This window comes from Octopus sinensis, linkage group LG12, assembly GCF_006345805.1.
Source record: "Octopus sinensis linkage group LG12, ASM634580v1, whole genome shotgun sequence".
Lineage (NCBI taxonomy): Eukaryota > Metazoa > Mollusca > Cephalopoda > Octopoda > Octopodidae > Octopus > Octopus sinensis.
Window position 1 is genome coordinate 39364004 of NC_043008.1, and position 15000 is coordinate 39379003.

The following is a 15000-nucleotide window of genomic DNA, read 5'->3' on the forward strand; positions in this document are numbered from 1 at the left end:
AGGAAGAGGGAACGAAAGAGAGAGAGAGTGAGAGAAAGAAAGAAAGAGAGATAGTGAAACAGAGAGAGAGAGAGAGAGAGAGAGAGAGAGAGAGAGAGAGAGAGAGATGACACGCGATGGCCTTACCAGTCGAGTAGAGGAAATCCGATGGAAAAAACGTGCTGAGTTGTGTGTAGAATGAAGTTGGTGGAGGTTCTCGATCGTCGACGACTTTAGGCATACTATTACGCAGAGCGAATACATATACACAAGTACACACATTATATAAATATATATATGTGTGTGTGTGTATGTTCGTGTGTACTTGTGTGTGCACGCATGCATACGGATATATACTCTCGCTTTTACTCTTTTACGTATTTCAGTCATTTGACCGTGGCCATGCTGGAGCAACGCCTTCAATCGAGCAAATCGACCGCAGGACTTATTCTTTGGAAGCTTAGTACTTATTCTATCGGTCTCTTTTGCCGAACCGCTAAGCGACGGGGGATGTAAACGCACCAGCATCGGTTGTTAAGCGATGTTGGGGGGACAAACACAGAAACACAGACACGCAAACATATACACGCACACATAGATACGACGAGCTTCTTTCGGTTTCCGTCTACCAAATCCACTCACAAGGATTTGGTCGGCCTGAGGCTATAGTAGAAGACAGTTGCCCAAGGTGCCACACAGTGAGACTGAACCCGGAACCATGTGATTCGTAAGCAAGCTACTTATCACACAGCCACTCCTACGCCTATATATATATATATATATATATATATATATATATATATATATATATATATATCATTTATACATACACATATACGTCTGTATGTATGTATATATATGTATATATGTATGCATGTGTGTATATTTACATACATACAGGCATACATATGTTGCATGTAATTGGTAAGAACTAATCCAATCCTCGATATACGTGATAACTTCTCTAGATAGAAATAAACTTGTAGCAGTGAAGAGAAATAAAGTTATCATAAAGATTATTACATTGCATTTGTATGATAAAATTTCGAGTCCTGTCTAATGAAATATCCAAGACAATACTGACTAAACGACTCCATAGTTCTGTTAACTAAAACCTCGTCGAGAATTATATAAGCAATTTGATCCTCTACACTAAGCCTTATTTAATTATGATACCGTTTACTCGAATTACTGATTTAACATATCTCAATAAAGAATCACGTTGAGAATTAATGTTATGAATCAGGAACAATACCAAGAGAAACTGTCATGTGCCAGGATTAATTGACGTTTGGTTAACTAAATGTGAGATATTTCAAGGATGAAATATGAAATGGAGATTTTAGAGTTACTCTCGGAAGGTGATTAACTTTAAAGACAATTATAATTACTAGAGTATCGCACTAGAATAAAATTAGATGAAACTCTATTCCTAAGTTTCGTTTATAATTGAATAGATATATATGAACCTTTGCAATAAAGTATATATAATTTGATCTTACGAATGTTAATATTGCATACAGATGCTGTACATTCTAATGCTGGCTTAACTTTGTTTGTCTTTTGCCACCATGAGTTCAATAACCTAAGCAGGATTACACGCAATGAATTATATACGTTTGACTATATTTTTTTTTCCCGCAATTCCTTGACTAGCTCACCTATAAGAATAACTTATTTTTTCCTCAAACCTTTTGAGCGTTGTGGCAAGAGAAGTTAACGCGACTGGATGCTGAAAATCCGATACCGTTTTGATTCCCTTCTCAGAGTATTTCCCAATTCCTCACGATTTTCACATATGTGAAATATATGGAATTTGCATTTCCCAGGTTTATTGTTTCTTTATATTTTCCGTCCTGTCTACAAGATGTGATGCATAGAACATATTTTCCAGGCATTCGTGTATCAGATATGATATACATTTCCAACCTTTCCTGACCAATAGAGTGACTTGGGGCTCATGAAAAAGTTTTATATTACTCAGAACGAATGAAACAAGGGCTAACTAAAATATCTTAAAAGCAAACTTTGATGTTTAAGGGAAACATATGAAAATGCTTTGGGGAGGCAAATGTTTAACATCCAGGAGATTTCTACTTCGACAAGGAAACGCATTTCACTTTGCAAACTTATTGATTCGAGCAGTATAAATTCCTACCATTTAATATGTAATTTTATCAAATCACTTTTGGATATACTATGGTCATTTTAGCTGGTTACATCTGTACACTAGAGATATTGAGCCGACCGTCCACTTTTGTAAAACAATTATTTAGTGTTAGTGGAGGCGCGTGGTTTAGTGACTAGGGTGTTGAACACATGATCGTAAGGTTGTGGTTTCGATTCCTGGACCGAGCAATGCGTTGTGTTCTTGAGCAAAACACTTCATTTTACGTTGCTCCAGTCTACTCAGCTGGCAAGAATGAGTAATCCTGCGACGGACCGGCGTCCCGTCCAGGTGGGGAATTTCTACGCCACTGAAACCGGGAAACTGGCCCTTATGAGCCTGGTATGGCTCGAGAAGGAACATTAGTTCGTGTTACGATTACACAACACAGAATCATTGATACCAGTAATTACATGTCTGAGGTTATACGAAATTTCACTAATACTTATCACCTGCTTATTTTATTTGCGTACGAGTTTTGGATTTGTCATATCGTGGTCGGCAAGATACTAAATGGATGTTAACATCACAGAATTATGACAAGATCTGAAAGAAAATTATGTGCAATGTAAACAACCAAGTGAATGCATATAGTTTTATGTGAGGATAGTATCGTCTTACACTTTAATTTTTATTTCTCTATATTTCCCCATTTCACTCAGTTTATGCAGAATCAAAACTAATATATAACAATTGCAACAGTTTTATCTGGTATTGTTGTAAGGTGTACGGGCATCTTTATCTGTGATAATTATTGCTTTTGGTGTATTAGCTCCTTGTATACGCTTCTTAAACTCACAACTTACGCCTAAAAGTTATTTATTTCGAGACATGTATCATCACCTTTCTAATTCTCTTGCCTCTCAAATTGTTAGCCTTCGTTTAATTAAGCACAGACGTCTAACTACGTTTCCACAAAGCTTTCGGCATTCCCTATTCACGCCAATTCTCACTCTTCCGTTTCAATACTTTCTCATTTATTCAAATATACTCACAGTGATAACAAAACCTTTTCTGCACTCTTTATACCCCGGGCGACGAGAGAAACCGGAATCTTCAGAATATTCTCTTGAAACTGCAACTGAACACAGGCAGTATTCCCTCGATTTTCTCTACATGAAGTATATACGAGGAACGATCGATCTAAACGAGGTCAACCTGGCCAATTACTCTATTTCTCACGGACGTTCCTACATGCACTTAGTTCGTCTTTATAAATTCATTTCTAAACGAGAATAAAAGGGGCAAACGGATACGACCATGACAGATGAATCTGATGAAATTTTAGGTGCCATTTTGGCCTGTATACAACAAATAGTCTTCCAGGAGATCCTTGCAAAATTCTAAGATATACTATGGCCTTCAGCAATCTTCCATTGTAAGAGATGCAAAGACGCTACAGCATAGACTAAAAGAAGATCGTCGAAAGATTGAGAATTAGAATCTCATGTAAAGCAAAAAGTGCTTAAATAGAAAATATAGAGATATAAAAATAATATCAAACATAGAGATAAGTACCAGAATATTTAGAATACCGGGAAAAATGCTTTGTGAGAAATATTGGGTTGTCCGGAAAGTTCGTGCCGATTTTTAAAAGAAAGAAAAAGGTCAATAAATATTTGCCATTACATTTTTAATCAACCAAATATGAACCACTGTGTTGCACAATGCGTCTCCATCTTTCCTTTAAATTGAAAATACCCTCTTCCCTGAACTGAGGCGGTTTCATGGCAATGAATTCATCAACGTATCTTTTTACGTCATCCAAGGAATTGAAAATTTTACTATTAAGACTATTCTGCAGACATCTGAATAAGTGGAAATCCGAAGGAGCAATATCTGGTGAATATGGAGGGTGGGGTAACACATCCCAGCCGAGCTGCAGCAAATTTTGTCTGATTCCCAATGCAACAAGTGTCGAAAATGAACTTTCTTATCTTCCATTTTAAAGGGTTACAGAATTAACACAGGTTATAGGAACATAAACCTTCTTCCACGAAAAGATAGCTTAAACTATGCTCTAAATGGAGGTGTAGTCAAATCCTATTTTATGGACTCAAACATGTTCTAAAATAAATCGAAATTTAAGCTACTATAAATCGGCACGAATTTTCCGGACAACCAAAATTCAAAATTGGACATTTATATTAATGTTAGACAAGACTATGTTACACAATATAAAAAAGACAGGGAACACAATAAAACATAATATTTTTTAATGTCACCTGCTGAAATAAAAAAAGATGTACATGGCCACGTAGTTTGCTGGAGATGAAATATTATTACAAATAACAACTGGATGACGTAAATGAATCATGGTAGAAGAGAGAACAAACAAAAGTATGACTTTTAAACATATTGTATTGTATACATGCGTAATTATATATATATATATGTGTATGTATGTATGTATGTATGTATGTATGTATGTATGTATGTATGTATGCATGTGTGTATGTATGTATATGAGTGTGTGTGTGTATGTATGTATATGAGTGTGTGTGTGTATGTATCTATCTATATGTGTGTATACACCGCAGATGCACAAACACATACATACACATATACTCGTTTATTTTTAATAGCCGAAAACATGAGTACTAAACGCCATACCAGAGATTAACTATATATTTTATTTTGATCGAATCAGCTTCTTGCTACTCTGGTGTCCCAAATGTGAGTGCCCAGGCCATTCAGTCGTGTTACCCACAGCTAAAACTCAGAGTAGTAAAAGATTGAATGAAGCAAAATATTGTATTTGTAAATATATTGATAAAAAATAAATGCGCCCTTTTTAAAGCCTAGTCAGGCTCATGAGCCCGGTTTCTATGGCGTATGTGTTCCCCAGCAGGACAGGATGCCAGTCCATCGCAGCGTTACTCATTTTTGTCAGCTGAGTGGACTGGAGCAACATGAAATGAATTATTTTGCTCAATAACACAACGCATCGCACGGTCCAGGAATCGAAACCACATTCTTACCATCATGGTGCTGATACCCTAACCACTAACCCACGCGTCTCTACTATATATTGATAGAAAAGGTAATATAACAAAAGAATGAAAGAGACCTCGGTATTATGTAAATAGAGAGGAATTTATCTGTAAATATAATGTGACAATTATTTGGTAGCCATGATAAAACTCCGAGTTTCGTATGTCGGGGCGGAAAGTCCACGCCGCCATCTCTTCAGTTATCCGGCCATCGAAAAAATACTATGAAAATGACCGTTAAACAAATGGGAATTACTGTATGATTGACCGTTATTAAGACAAAAGAGCTATTCGAATAACTGCTGAGGGGAGGGAGTAAAGCTAAGGGAGTTAAAACGTTCATAGTATTCGCGTAAGCGAGCATGTCCATACTTATATGTGTGTGTGTGTGTGATTGTATGCATGTGATTATAAGTAAAGGTAAGATCCAAGGACACAGGTGTTGAAAGCTAGTAAGCTTCGAGCAGTCTGTAGAATGTATTAAAAAATATCTTTTAGGAATGACAGGGATTTTTTGACAAAGAAGGGTTTTATTGACAAAATGTTTCCCCTATCGAAGTGTGATGAGGTGAAACACATTATTTCATAGTTCACGGAGCTCATGTTGTTAGGACTGTCTGGTCCACAATATATTTAGTTGTGAATAAAAAGTTCAAATTTGTTTCATCTTTCCAGTTTTTCTGTTAATTTTTTTATGAATCCATGTAGATTATCATAAGCGTTTCTGAACAAGAAATGCGCTCAAGTTGTTAGGACTGTCTGGTCCACAATATATTTAGTTGACTATATCTTTCTACACGCTTATGGAATGTAGAACGTTGTATTTGCAAAAAACACTGCAAATGAATCTTAGACCGATTCACCTCAGGTCTTTCAGTCAACATAGAAAATTTAGCTGAATCTTCCAAAGGGCTATTCATTAGATTTGGAAGGAATGTTATCTCTATTTTTTTTAGAGGAAATAATGCATAAGAACCATATCTTTTTTTCAAATGCACCTATTGTTGGTACAAAAATAATAGTGTATGTTTGAGCTGGTATGAACAAGGAGAGAAGAGACATTTTAACCAATGAAGACGACTGACCTTTATTTTCTTCCCTGACGCTGCGATCTTGTCACCGACGCATTATTCTTTTCTGTTTAGAACAGGAGTCAGAGTGTATATATTTTATGTTGCCTTATGTATCTGACTGAAAGTATTTTTGACCACAAAAGAGTTCTTCGTCTTTCGTTCTATCTAATTTGAATTAAGTTAGAGATATTTCATATAACATATTTTAGATAATTTTATTCGTTGCTGAATGTGGTGTATATGGATTCATTCGCTCATTGTTCCGGAACTCTTACAGTTTATCTCGTGTACTTCTTTTAGCGAGTTTCATGCAGCGGAACCAGCAAACTTCCTAAGCAAATAAACAAACCAGTGCCAACGACAGAATGCGATTGTTCTCGCATCTTGGCTTATTCAATGTCATATTCATTTGATCCTCCACGTTCTGATGATACAGACATGCAATATTCAAAACATCTAATGTCAAAACGACTGTTGTCTTAACAAACATTGAGGGGGTAACGTATAAACATTAATTAACACGCAAGACATAATTGATTGTTTTCCATATTTCTAATACTGATTCAAAAACACAGATTCTGCGTGAGGCTACAACTATACATATATATACTCTTTTACTCTTTTACTTGTTTCCATGCTGGAGCACCGCCTTTAGTCGAGCAAATAGACTCCAGGACTTATTCTTTGTAAGCGTAGTACTTGTTCTATCGGTTTCTTTTGCCGAACCGCTAAGTTACGGGGATGGAGACACACCAGCATCGGTTGTCAAGCGATGTTGGGGTGTGTGTGACAAACACATACACACAAACATACACACACACACACACACGCACATATACATATACACATATACGACAGGCTTCTTACAGTTTCCGTCTACCAAATCCACTCACAAGGCTTTGGTCGGCCCGAGGCTATAGTAGAACACACTTGCATAAGCTGCAACGCAGTGGGACTGAACCCGGAACCATGTGGTTCGTAAGCAAGCTACTTAACACACAGCCACTCCTACAACTAGGATATATATATATATTGGTTATATATCTTAAATTCTGAAAATTTTATCAACCACTGAAGCATGAACGGCTGTCGACCCCGATGTAAATTTGAATTCTGAACGTAAAGTTGCGTTATGAATTACTATCTTTAAAACAAACTGCTTTTGGTGACATTCACATATATTATGTATTTTATTTTCAGTGCAAAGATCAGAATTAATTCTTCAAAACTGTACTGAAAGTCTCTAGTTGTGATCTGAGAGTTTATGCCTAATTTATGAGTTTCGTAAGTATTAGACGAGAGTTATAGAGAATTCTAAATATGCCAGGATGTGTTAAATTGAAGAGAGAAACAAGAAAATAATAACTTAATAGAAACTGAATTAAATATAAAGAAAACAAAAAAGCAGTTGGGTATTGAAATATTTTCAACAGAAAATATTTACAAAGGGAGATTTATCAAATATTCATAACTACCTTGCTTTGAAGATAAACAATTTTATTCGAAAATTCAACGAATAATGCCGAAATATTATTATATATATTCAATATTAACATCTTAAGTAATTCGGCGTCTAATCAGCATGGTTCTCTTCTAAGAGGGTTTCTTTACATAATTTGTATTTACAACATTTTTATACCGACAATTCGAGTTTCCGAATCAATTATTAATAGTTCACATGTGAGAACTATGTTTATTCCATGTTTCCAGTTAATTAGCTCCATGTTAAATATTTAAATTTAATCTTGTGACGTAACTTGTTCGTTAACGCAACAGGGTACACAGTTCGTGTGAACCTAGCCGAGTCTAACAAACATTTAATTGTCATACTCTTTTACTTGTTTGAGTCATTTGACTTCGGCCATGCTGGAGCACCGCCTTTAGTTGTGCAAATCGACCCCGGGAATTATTCTTTGGAAGTCTAGTACTTCTTATATCGGTCTCTTTTGGCGAACCGCTAAGTTACGGGGACGTAAACACACCAGCATCGGTTGTCAAGCAATTTTTTTTTGGGGTGGGGGCAAACACAGACACACAAACATATAACGTATAAGCAGTGCGTAATATTAAAAATCTTTGTTGAGCTAGTGGAATTGATTGGGTGTCGAAAAACAATCATTGCGGAATTTCTACCGACTCATTACATTCTGAGCTGCAATTCTGCTGAGGTTAGCCTTATCTTTCATCCTTTTAAGATCGATAAGATAAGTACCGCTTATGTACTCGGGTCAAGGAAATGAAGTTACCCGCTCTCCTCAAAAATGCTGGCCTTGCGCTAAAATTAGAATTTTCTATGGAGAGGTGACTTAACCGGGTGTAGACAAGTTTTATTATCGAATATAAATCATAAAATAGATGGAGAGTTTTAAATTGGATACAAAAAATTCACGGGTATATTCATATTCAATTCCTTTCTTATAGCTTGCAATTTTGCATCTACCCAGGTTATACTTTATATTCATTTTATCGATAACTAATAGTAATTTCGTCGAGTCAAGTTACTCCTTTAGACAATTCTTCTCCTCTACACATATGACATCAGCTAATATAACAAATAATTTTTCTCAACATTGCGATTATGCATAGAGATAATCGATTCGTAAAACTTCACATCGTATTCCTATAATCGTTTTTACTTTGATTTCTTATGAACGGAATGATATTCATCCAACTATATGAACATGCACAAAAATAGTGGACAATATAGGCGCAGGTGCGACTGGGCAGTAAGAAGCTCGCTTCCCAACCACATGGTTCTGGGTTCAGTCCCATTGCATGGCAGGTTGAGCAGTTTTTCAAAAATACTCTCTGAAAAGTGAGCATCCACCGGGCCACAGTTTTTTAAGAAATAACATCCAAATATAGACCCAACCGTACTTTATGGTTTTAGATAGAAACAGGTCGCATTCGAAAATACGGATAATACAGTAACATATGCTTAGGAAAGGCAACATAGTTAAGGTTTCATCCCGTTTGAATAAAATGTAAGACTATTCATGAGAGACCACATGCTAAAAAACGAAATCGAAACGATTACTTCTTTTGAATTAGATGACTAATTAGAAAAGAATGTCAGTAAAAGCAACATATATGCTTTCGAATGTTGTAACAACTTCATTCCACGTGTGAATTCTTCATAAGTACCACTACTTAAAACATGTAATGGTAGCGCAGACTGTTACAAAATATTAATCCAATATGTTCAAACTGAGGTCAATAGGGACAAATGAGTGCAGTTTTAGAAATCTGACGTTACGCAATCTTTCATTTGTCTAATATAAACAGCTGGATAAAACTGTTTTTTTAATATAAAATCGTGACGTCCAGAAGGCCGAAGTCTTCTTGGCGTCACATGATAAATTGCATAATTATTTTCAAGATAATAATTGATGTTATTCTGCTTTATCTTTATAACATAGATTTTAAAGAAGTTGTTACTAGCAACAGTCATCTATATTAAACCAAGCATTATAAGTGCATACCTACGTGGTATACCAGGAAGTTGTCTCTGGTATGCACATATATGAGTTGAAATGAGAAATATTTAACCTCCGTTGTTGTTCAATAAATAAAGTCATGCATATCATTTTTGGTAACGATAGTGGCTGTCATATACTAAACGGAATGAATAATAATAACTTTATTCTAACATCAAAGCTTCAATGTATCGTTTGACATGCTAGAAATAGTAACAAATCTTTAAATCCCATCAAAATAGGTGGATATATCGTGGCATTCCGTCGGTTACGGAAATTAACGTGCAAGTGGCCGAGCACTTCACAGACACTTAGTTCTCGGGGAGATTCAGCTTGATACAGAGTGTGACAAGGCTGGCCCTTTGAAATACAGGTACAACAGAAACAGGAAGAAAGAGTGAGAGCAAGTTGTGGAAAAAGAGTACAGCAGGGTTCGCCACCCCCACCACCCTGCCGGAGCCTCGTGGAGCTTCATGTGTTTTCGCTCAATAGACACTCATAACGCCCGGTCTGGGAATCGAAACCGCGATCCTACGACCGCGAGTTCGCTGTCCTAACCGCTGGGCAATTGCGCCTCCACAGGTGGATATATACTGCTACATGAAATATGCCGGTGTATAATTTGGTGTAGACAAACTTTGAGAATTTGCTAGCGAATCAAAGAAAATGCTTAGCTGCGTTTCTTCCGGATTATGTTCTGAGTTCGCATCCTACCGATGTCGACTTTTCCTTCCGTCATTTGGGGTGCGATAGAATAAATACCAGTTGAGCATTGGGGTAGATGTAATCGATTTCCACATGTCCTTAAAGTGGCCGGACTTGTGCCAAAAGTTAGAATTACCAAATGTTGACTGGACGTGTATTTAGATGTGAAGCAGTAAAGAATTCAAATTTCTGCAGGACACATTCCTGTGGCAAAAGAATAAAATGTTCCAGCAACCGTAATTCCAACAAAAACAACAACAATAACAACAGCTAAAAGTACGAGACGTCATAACTAAAAAGACAGATTTACCGTGATGGAAAACCATAAGTTACATGCTTCAGAACAAGTTTCACACTAGACTGTACATGCAATCAAATTATATATATATATGCATTCATAGGAGTGAGTACGACATATTGCAAAACTTACAAAAAACATTACTAATGGTGAAAACTTAAACAGGAGACGGACTGTCGACTTCAGTAAAAGCAAAGAGAAAGCACGCATTTACAAGCGAAACTACAAACCCTACAGTAAGTAGATTACTGCAGTCTGAGTGGATTTAGCTTTAAATGTAAATCAAATTACAGTGAGTTTAACAGAAGCCATAGAATATTTCTAGTAAATTTTCGAAAATAATGAACAGCATTCTTCAATTGCATCTGAATATAATTTTCCTTTCTTGCAATTATGTATCTGACCCTTGTGTTTCTTAGGATAATAAGATTTCGATCAATTACAAGCGCCGATTAATGATGTGGAAGAAAGATGTCTGACAGAAGCCGGCTTTGATTGTCCAAGACATTGTTCGCGACTTCAATACCCCTTGTTTTCAATGCATCATTAGTTATTCAATGCTATAATCAGTGTATTTGAAATTAATAAAGTATTAACAATCAAAAGGATTGAAATATAAGACAAGAAAACTTCATACACACACAGACACTCACACATAAACGAACATAAGTGCCTACGTGCATACGTACTGAGCGCGCTCGTATGTATATATATATATATATATATATATAATATATATATATATATATATATATATATATATGCATATATGTCTTTATACTCATATATGCATACATACACGTATGCATATATATATATGCAAATTTCTGTGAGGGTATACAAGCATATGTTTAAATACATACATACGTACATACAGCATATACATACATAACAAGAATAGAACAACTAAGGTTTTTCACAGTTGATTACTCCGCGTTGTATGGTGCGGCTTATTCAAAACAATATTTTGTGTTTGGTTTAATAAACTGCATGTTTATGTGTGCTTGATCATTTGCTGAATATGGGGCTCATAATGATATAAGATTCTGATATGTAAATTCACACACACTCGGCGCACGCATGCACACACGTATGTGTGTATAAAGCTATATGTGAATGCATGCTTACGCACGTAGTCTGGTATATATACAAATACATATGCATAATACATACGTACATACATATATATATACATATACATATATATATATTGTTTGAAATGGTGTATATATATTGTATATTGCATGTATATATATATATATATATTATATATATATATATATATATATATATATATATATATAATTGATCAAAATAAAAACATGATGCGAAGGATTCAGCGGTACATATGTTTCGGGCCTTTATTAGACAGATTTATAACAATGCATAATGTATGTCTGTGGCCTTCTTCAGCCGCGCACAACAGCTTCCACAAGGACATGTGTTACATCAAAAATTCTTGGTTGGGGATGCAAATCCTCTCATTCGCGTACGACATAATGCGGCAGCAGCATAGAATTGAAGCGTCCATCTCTTTCTTCTAGAAGAAAGGATTTGCATCCCCAACCAAGAATTTTTGATGTAACACATGTCCTTGTGGAAGCTGTTGTGCGCGGCTGAAGAAGGCCACAGACATACATTATGCATTGTTATAAATCTGTCTAATAAAGGCCCGAAACATATGTACCGCTGAATCCTTCGCATCATGTTTTTATTTTGATCAATTTACTCCACCACCTACACCACCAAACGGTATACACAGGTGCTTATAATTATCAAGTACTCACCCCGAATTTCTATATATATATATATATATATATATATAATAATAAATATTAGGGAATAAATCCAAATTTACAGGGAAAAAAATCAGATTTAGGATGAAATCCAATTTTATAGTAAAATATTATAAAATATTATTAGAGACAAAACCACTATTTTGCAAAACAAACAAGGAAAGACTTAATCAATACATCAAATTTTAATAAATAGTCAAAAAAACCGCCACTACAATCGTTTCTTGTCTTGATCGACAATCTTCAGGTGGACTTCCAATCCCAACTTCTGTATGCTGAATGCCAAAATTATCAAGTTCATCAGCTATACCTTTAGAGCCAACAAGATAAACTTTGCCTTTGAAGTTGCATTCATGAAGGTACAATGCTGCAACATAAGCTGTACTGATGATTTCACTCTCTTTTACTTCAAAACCTAACTGTGAGAATTTAATACAATAAGCTTTTCTAGATTTGGTACTATTATTGGTTACAAATAACACATTCTTTCCCAGTTTCTTCAACTTTTTAACAGTATCTGATGCTCCAGGGATAGGTTCCAAATGTCTCCATAAAACACCGGTTTTGTCATTGCTGTTCACTGACTTTGAATCAACACCGATTTCCATATGGTGTTGGATCTAATAGTACCCGAGTGAAAAGATTGCATGCAAGGGAGGTAAGCAGTTCATCGCAGTCGAAAAGAAATGTATCAACATGTGCAAGGAGATAATTCATGTGGTTGCCATCCAGTCATTATATTTGGACTAAAGTTGTTGCTGCAGCATGACCGTAGTCAAATGGTTGAAACAAGTGAAAAAGAATGAAAGAATATATTACGTATTTAGTATACATACATATATACATATGTACACACACGCTCACATATACATACGTATATACACACACATACAGACACACACACACACACATATATATATATATATATATATATATATATATATCAAACACTGCACACATATACACACATATACGTGTGTATGTGTGTATGCATGTATATACATGCCTATACAGAATACACGCACGCGCGCTCGCGCACGTGTGCATAACATGAGTGAATATTTTTGCTGTTCTCTCTAGCATGAAGAGCCATCATGTGTATACCCTATTGTAATGATTGGAGAGATTGAAAGATGAAAGCGTGTACCCATGTTGCAGATGCCATCTCAGTTATATAATTATAGCGTGGATGTGTGTTGCATAAGCTCTCTCCCCGTGTTTGCGAGAATAATCATGAATCGACCTATATTAGCATAAATCCATCATTATTTAAAGCTGCAAAATCACTGTTCTTCTTTTATAAACATCGATGAGCAGTGAGGCAGCTGAATTTCATATACCCACTGAATCTAATCACTTTTACTGAGGCATTTAAAATATGCTTTTGTATTCAGTACATATTTTCAATCTGATGCTATCGTCAGTCAAACAATTTCTTTTTGTCGTCACCCCCATTTGTATTGTTCTCTGTCTCTTACTCTCTCTTTCACCTATCTTATCGCTATCTTTCTTTCCCTCATCTCTTTCCCGTCTCTCTTTCTGCCACTTTCTCAATTGCTGCCATTTAATTTTCTAAATTTCTCTCGCTTGCCGTCGTATTTCTATAGAAGGCCTCTCAGAGGGTGAAGGATAAATATGTGCGATATATAGTTGAACACTCATGAAATTATTACCCGACAGTTTAACAGCCACACATGGAAATGTTCAATATAAGAAACCGTGCACAGATACAGTCTTACATACTTAGTCATACTTACACAAAAACGCAAGCAATACATTTACGGAGACTAACAAACATACACATGCGTATATACACATATTCACGTATATACATCCTTCCACAGCTACACATATGTTAATATATATACATAGGTATATCTATACACACACATATGTATGTATATATATAATATATATATATATGTATATATATTTATATATATGTATGTTTGTGTGTATGTATATGTATGTGTGTGTGTATATATATGTGAGAGAGTGTATATATAAATGTGTGAATATATGAAACCATACAGGTGCGATCATGAACGCATAAGCAAACATATTCGCACATACATAGATATTCATATGTGAGCGTACCCTTCTTTCACATACATAAACACATTTCCGTACACACACACATACAAACACAAATACACACGCACATACACATACATATATATATATGTGCGCACATACATATACATATATATATATGTATATATATATATATGTATATATATATATATATATATATATATATCAAACACTGCACACATATACACACATATACGTGTGTATGTGTGTATGCATGTATATACATGCCTATACAGAATACACGCACGCGCGCTCGCGCACGTGTGCATAACATGAGTGAATATTTTTGCTGTTCTCTCTAGCATGAAGAGCCATCATGTGTATACCCTATTGTAATGATTGGAGAGATTGAAAGATGAAAGCGTGTACCCATGTTGCAGATGCCATCTCAGTTATATAATTATAGCGTGGATGTGTGT

General features: G+C 35.5%; 1 protein-coding gene across 1 annotated transcript in view; it reads right to left on the minus strand.

The window, feature by feature from the left end:
* The window catches only part of LOC115217892 (4-nitrophenylphosphatase), a 166142-nt gene extending 152891 nt beyond the window's left edge, over positions 1-13251 (minus strand). The window contains exons 1-2 of the mRNA XM_029787611.2: positions 13157-13251; positions 12726-13047 (exon numbers count right to left, since the gene is read on the minus strand). Coding sequence (XP_029643471.1) covers positions 12726-13047; positions 13157-13204 — 370 coding nt within the window. The 5' untranslated portion in view covers positions 13205-13251. The remainder of the gene's footprint in view (positions 1-12725; positions 13048-13156) is intronic.
* Between the last annotated feature and the right edge of the window lie 1749 nt (positions 13252-15000).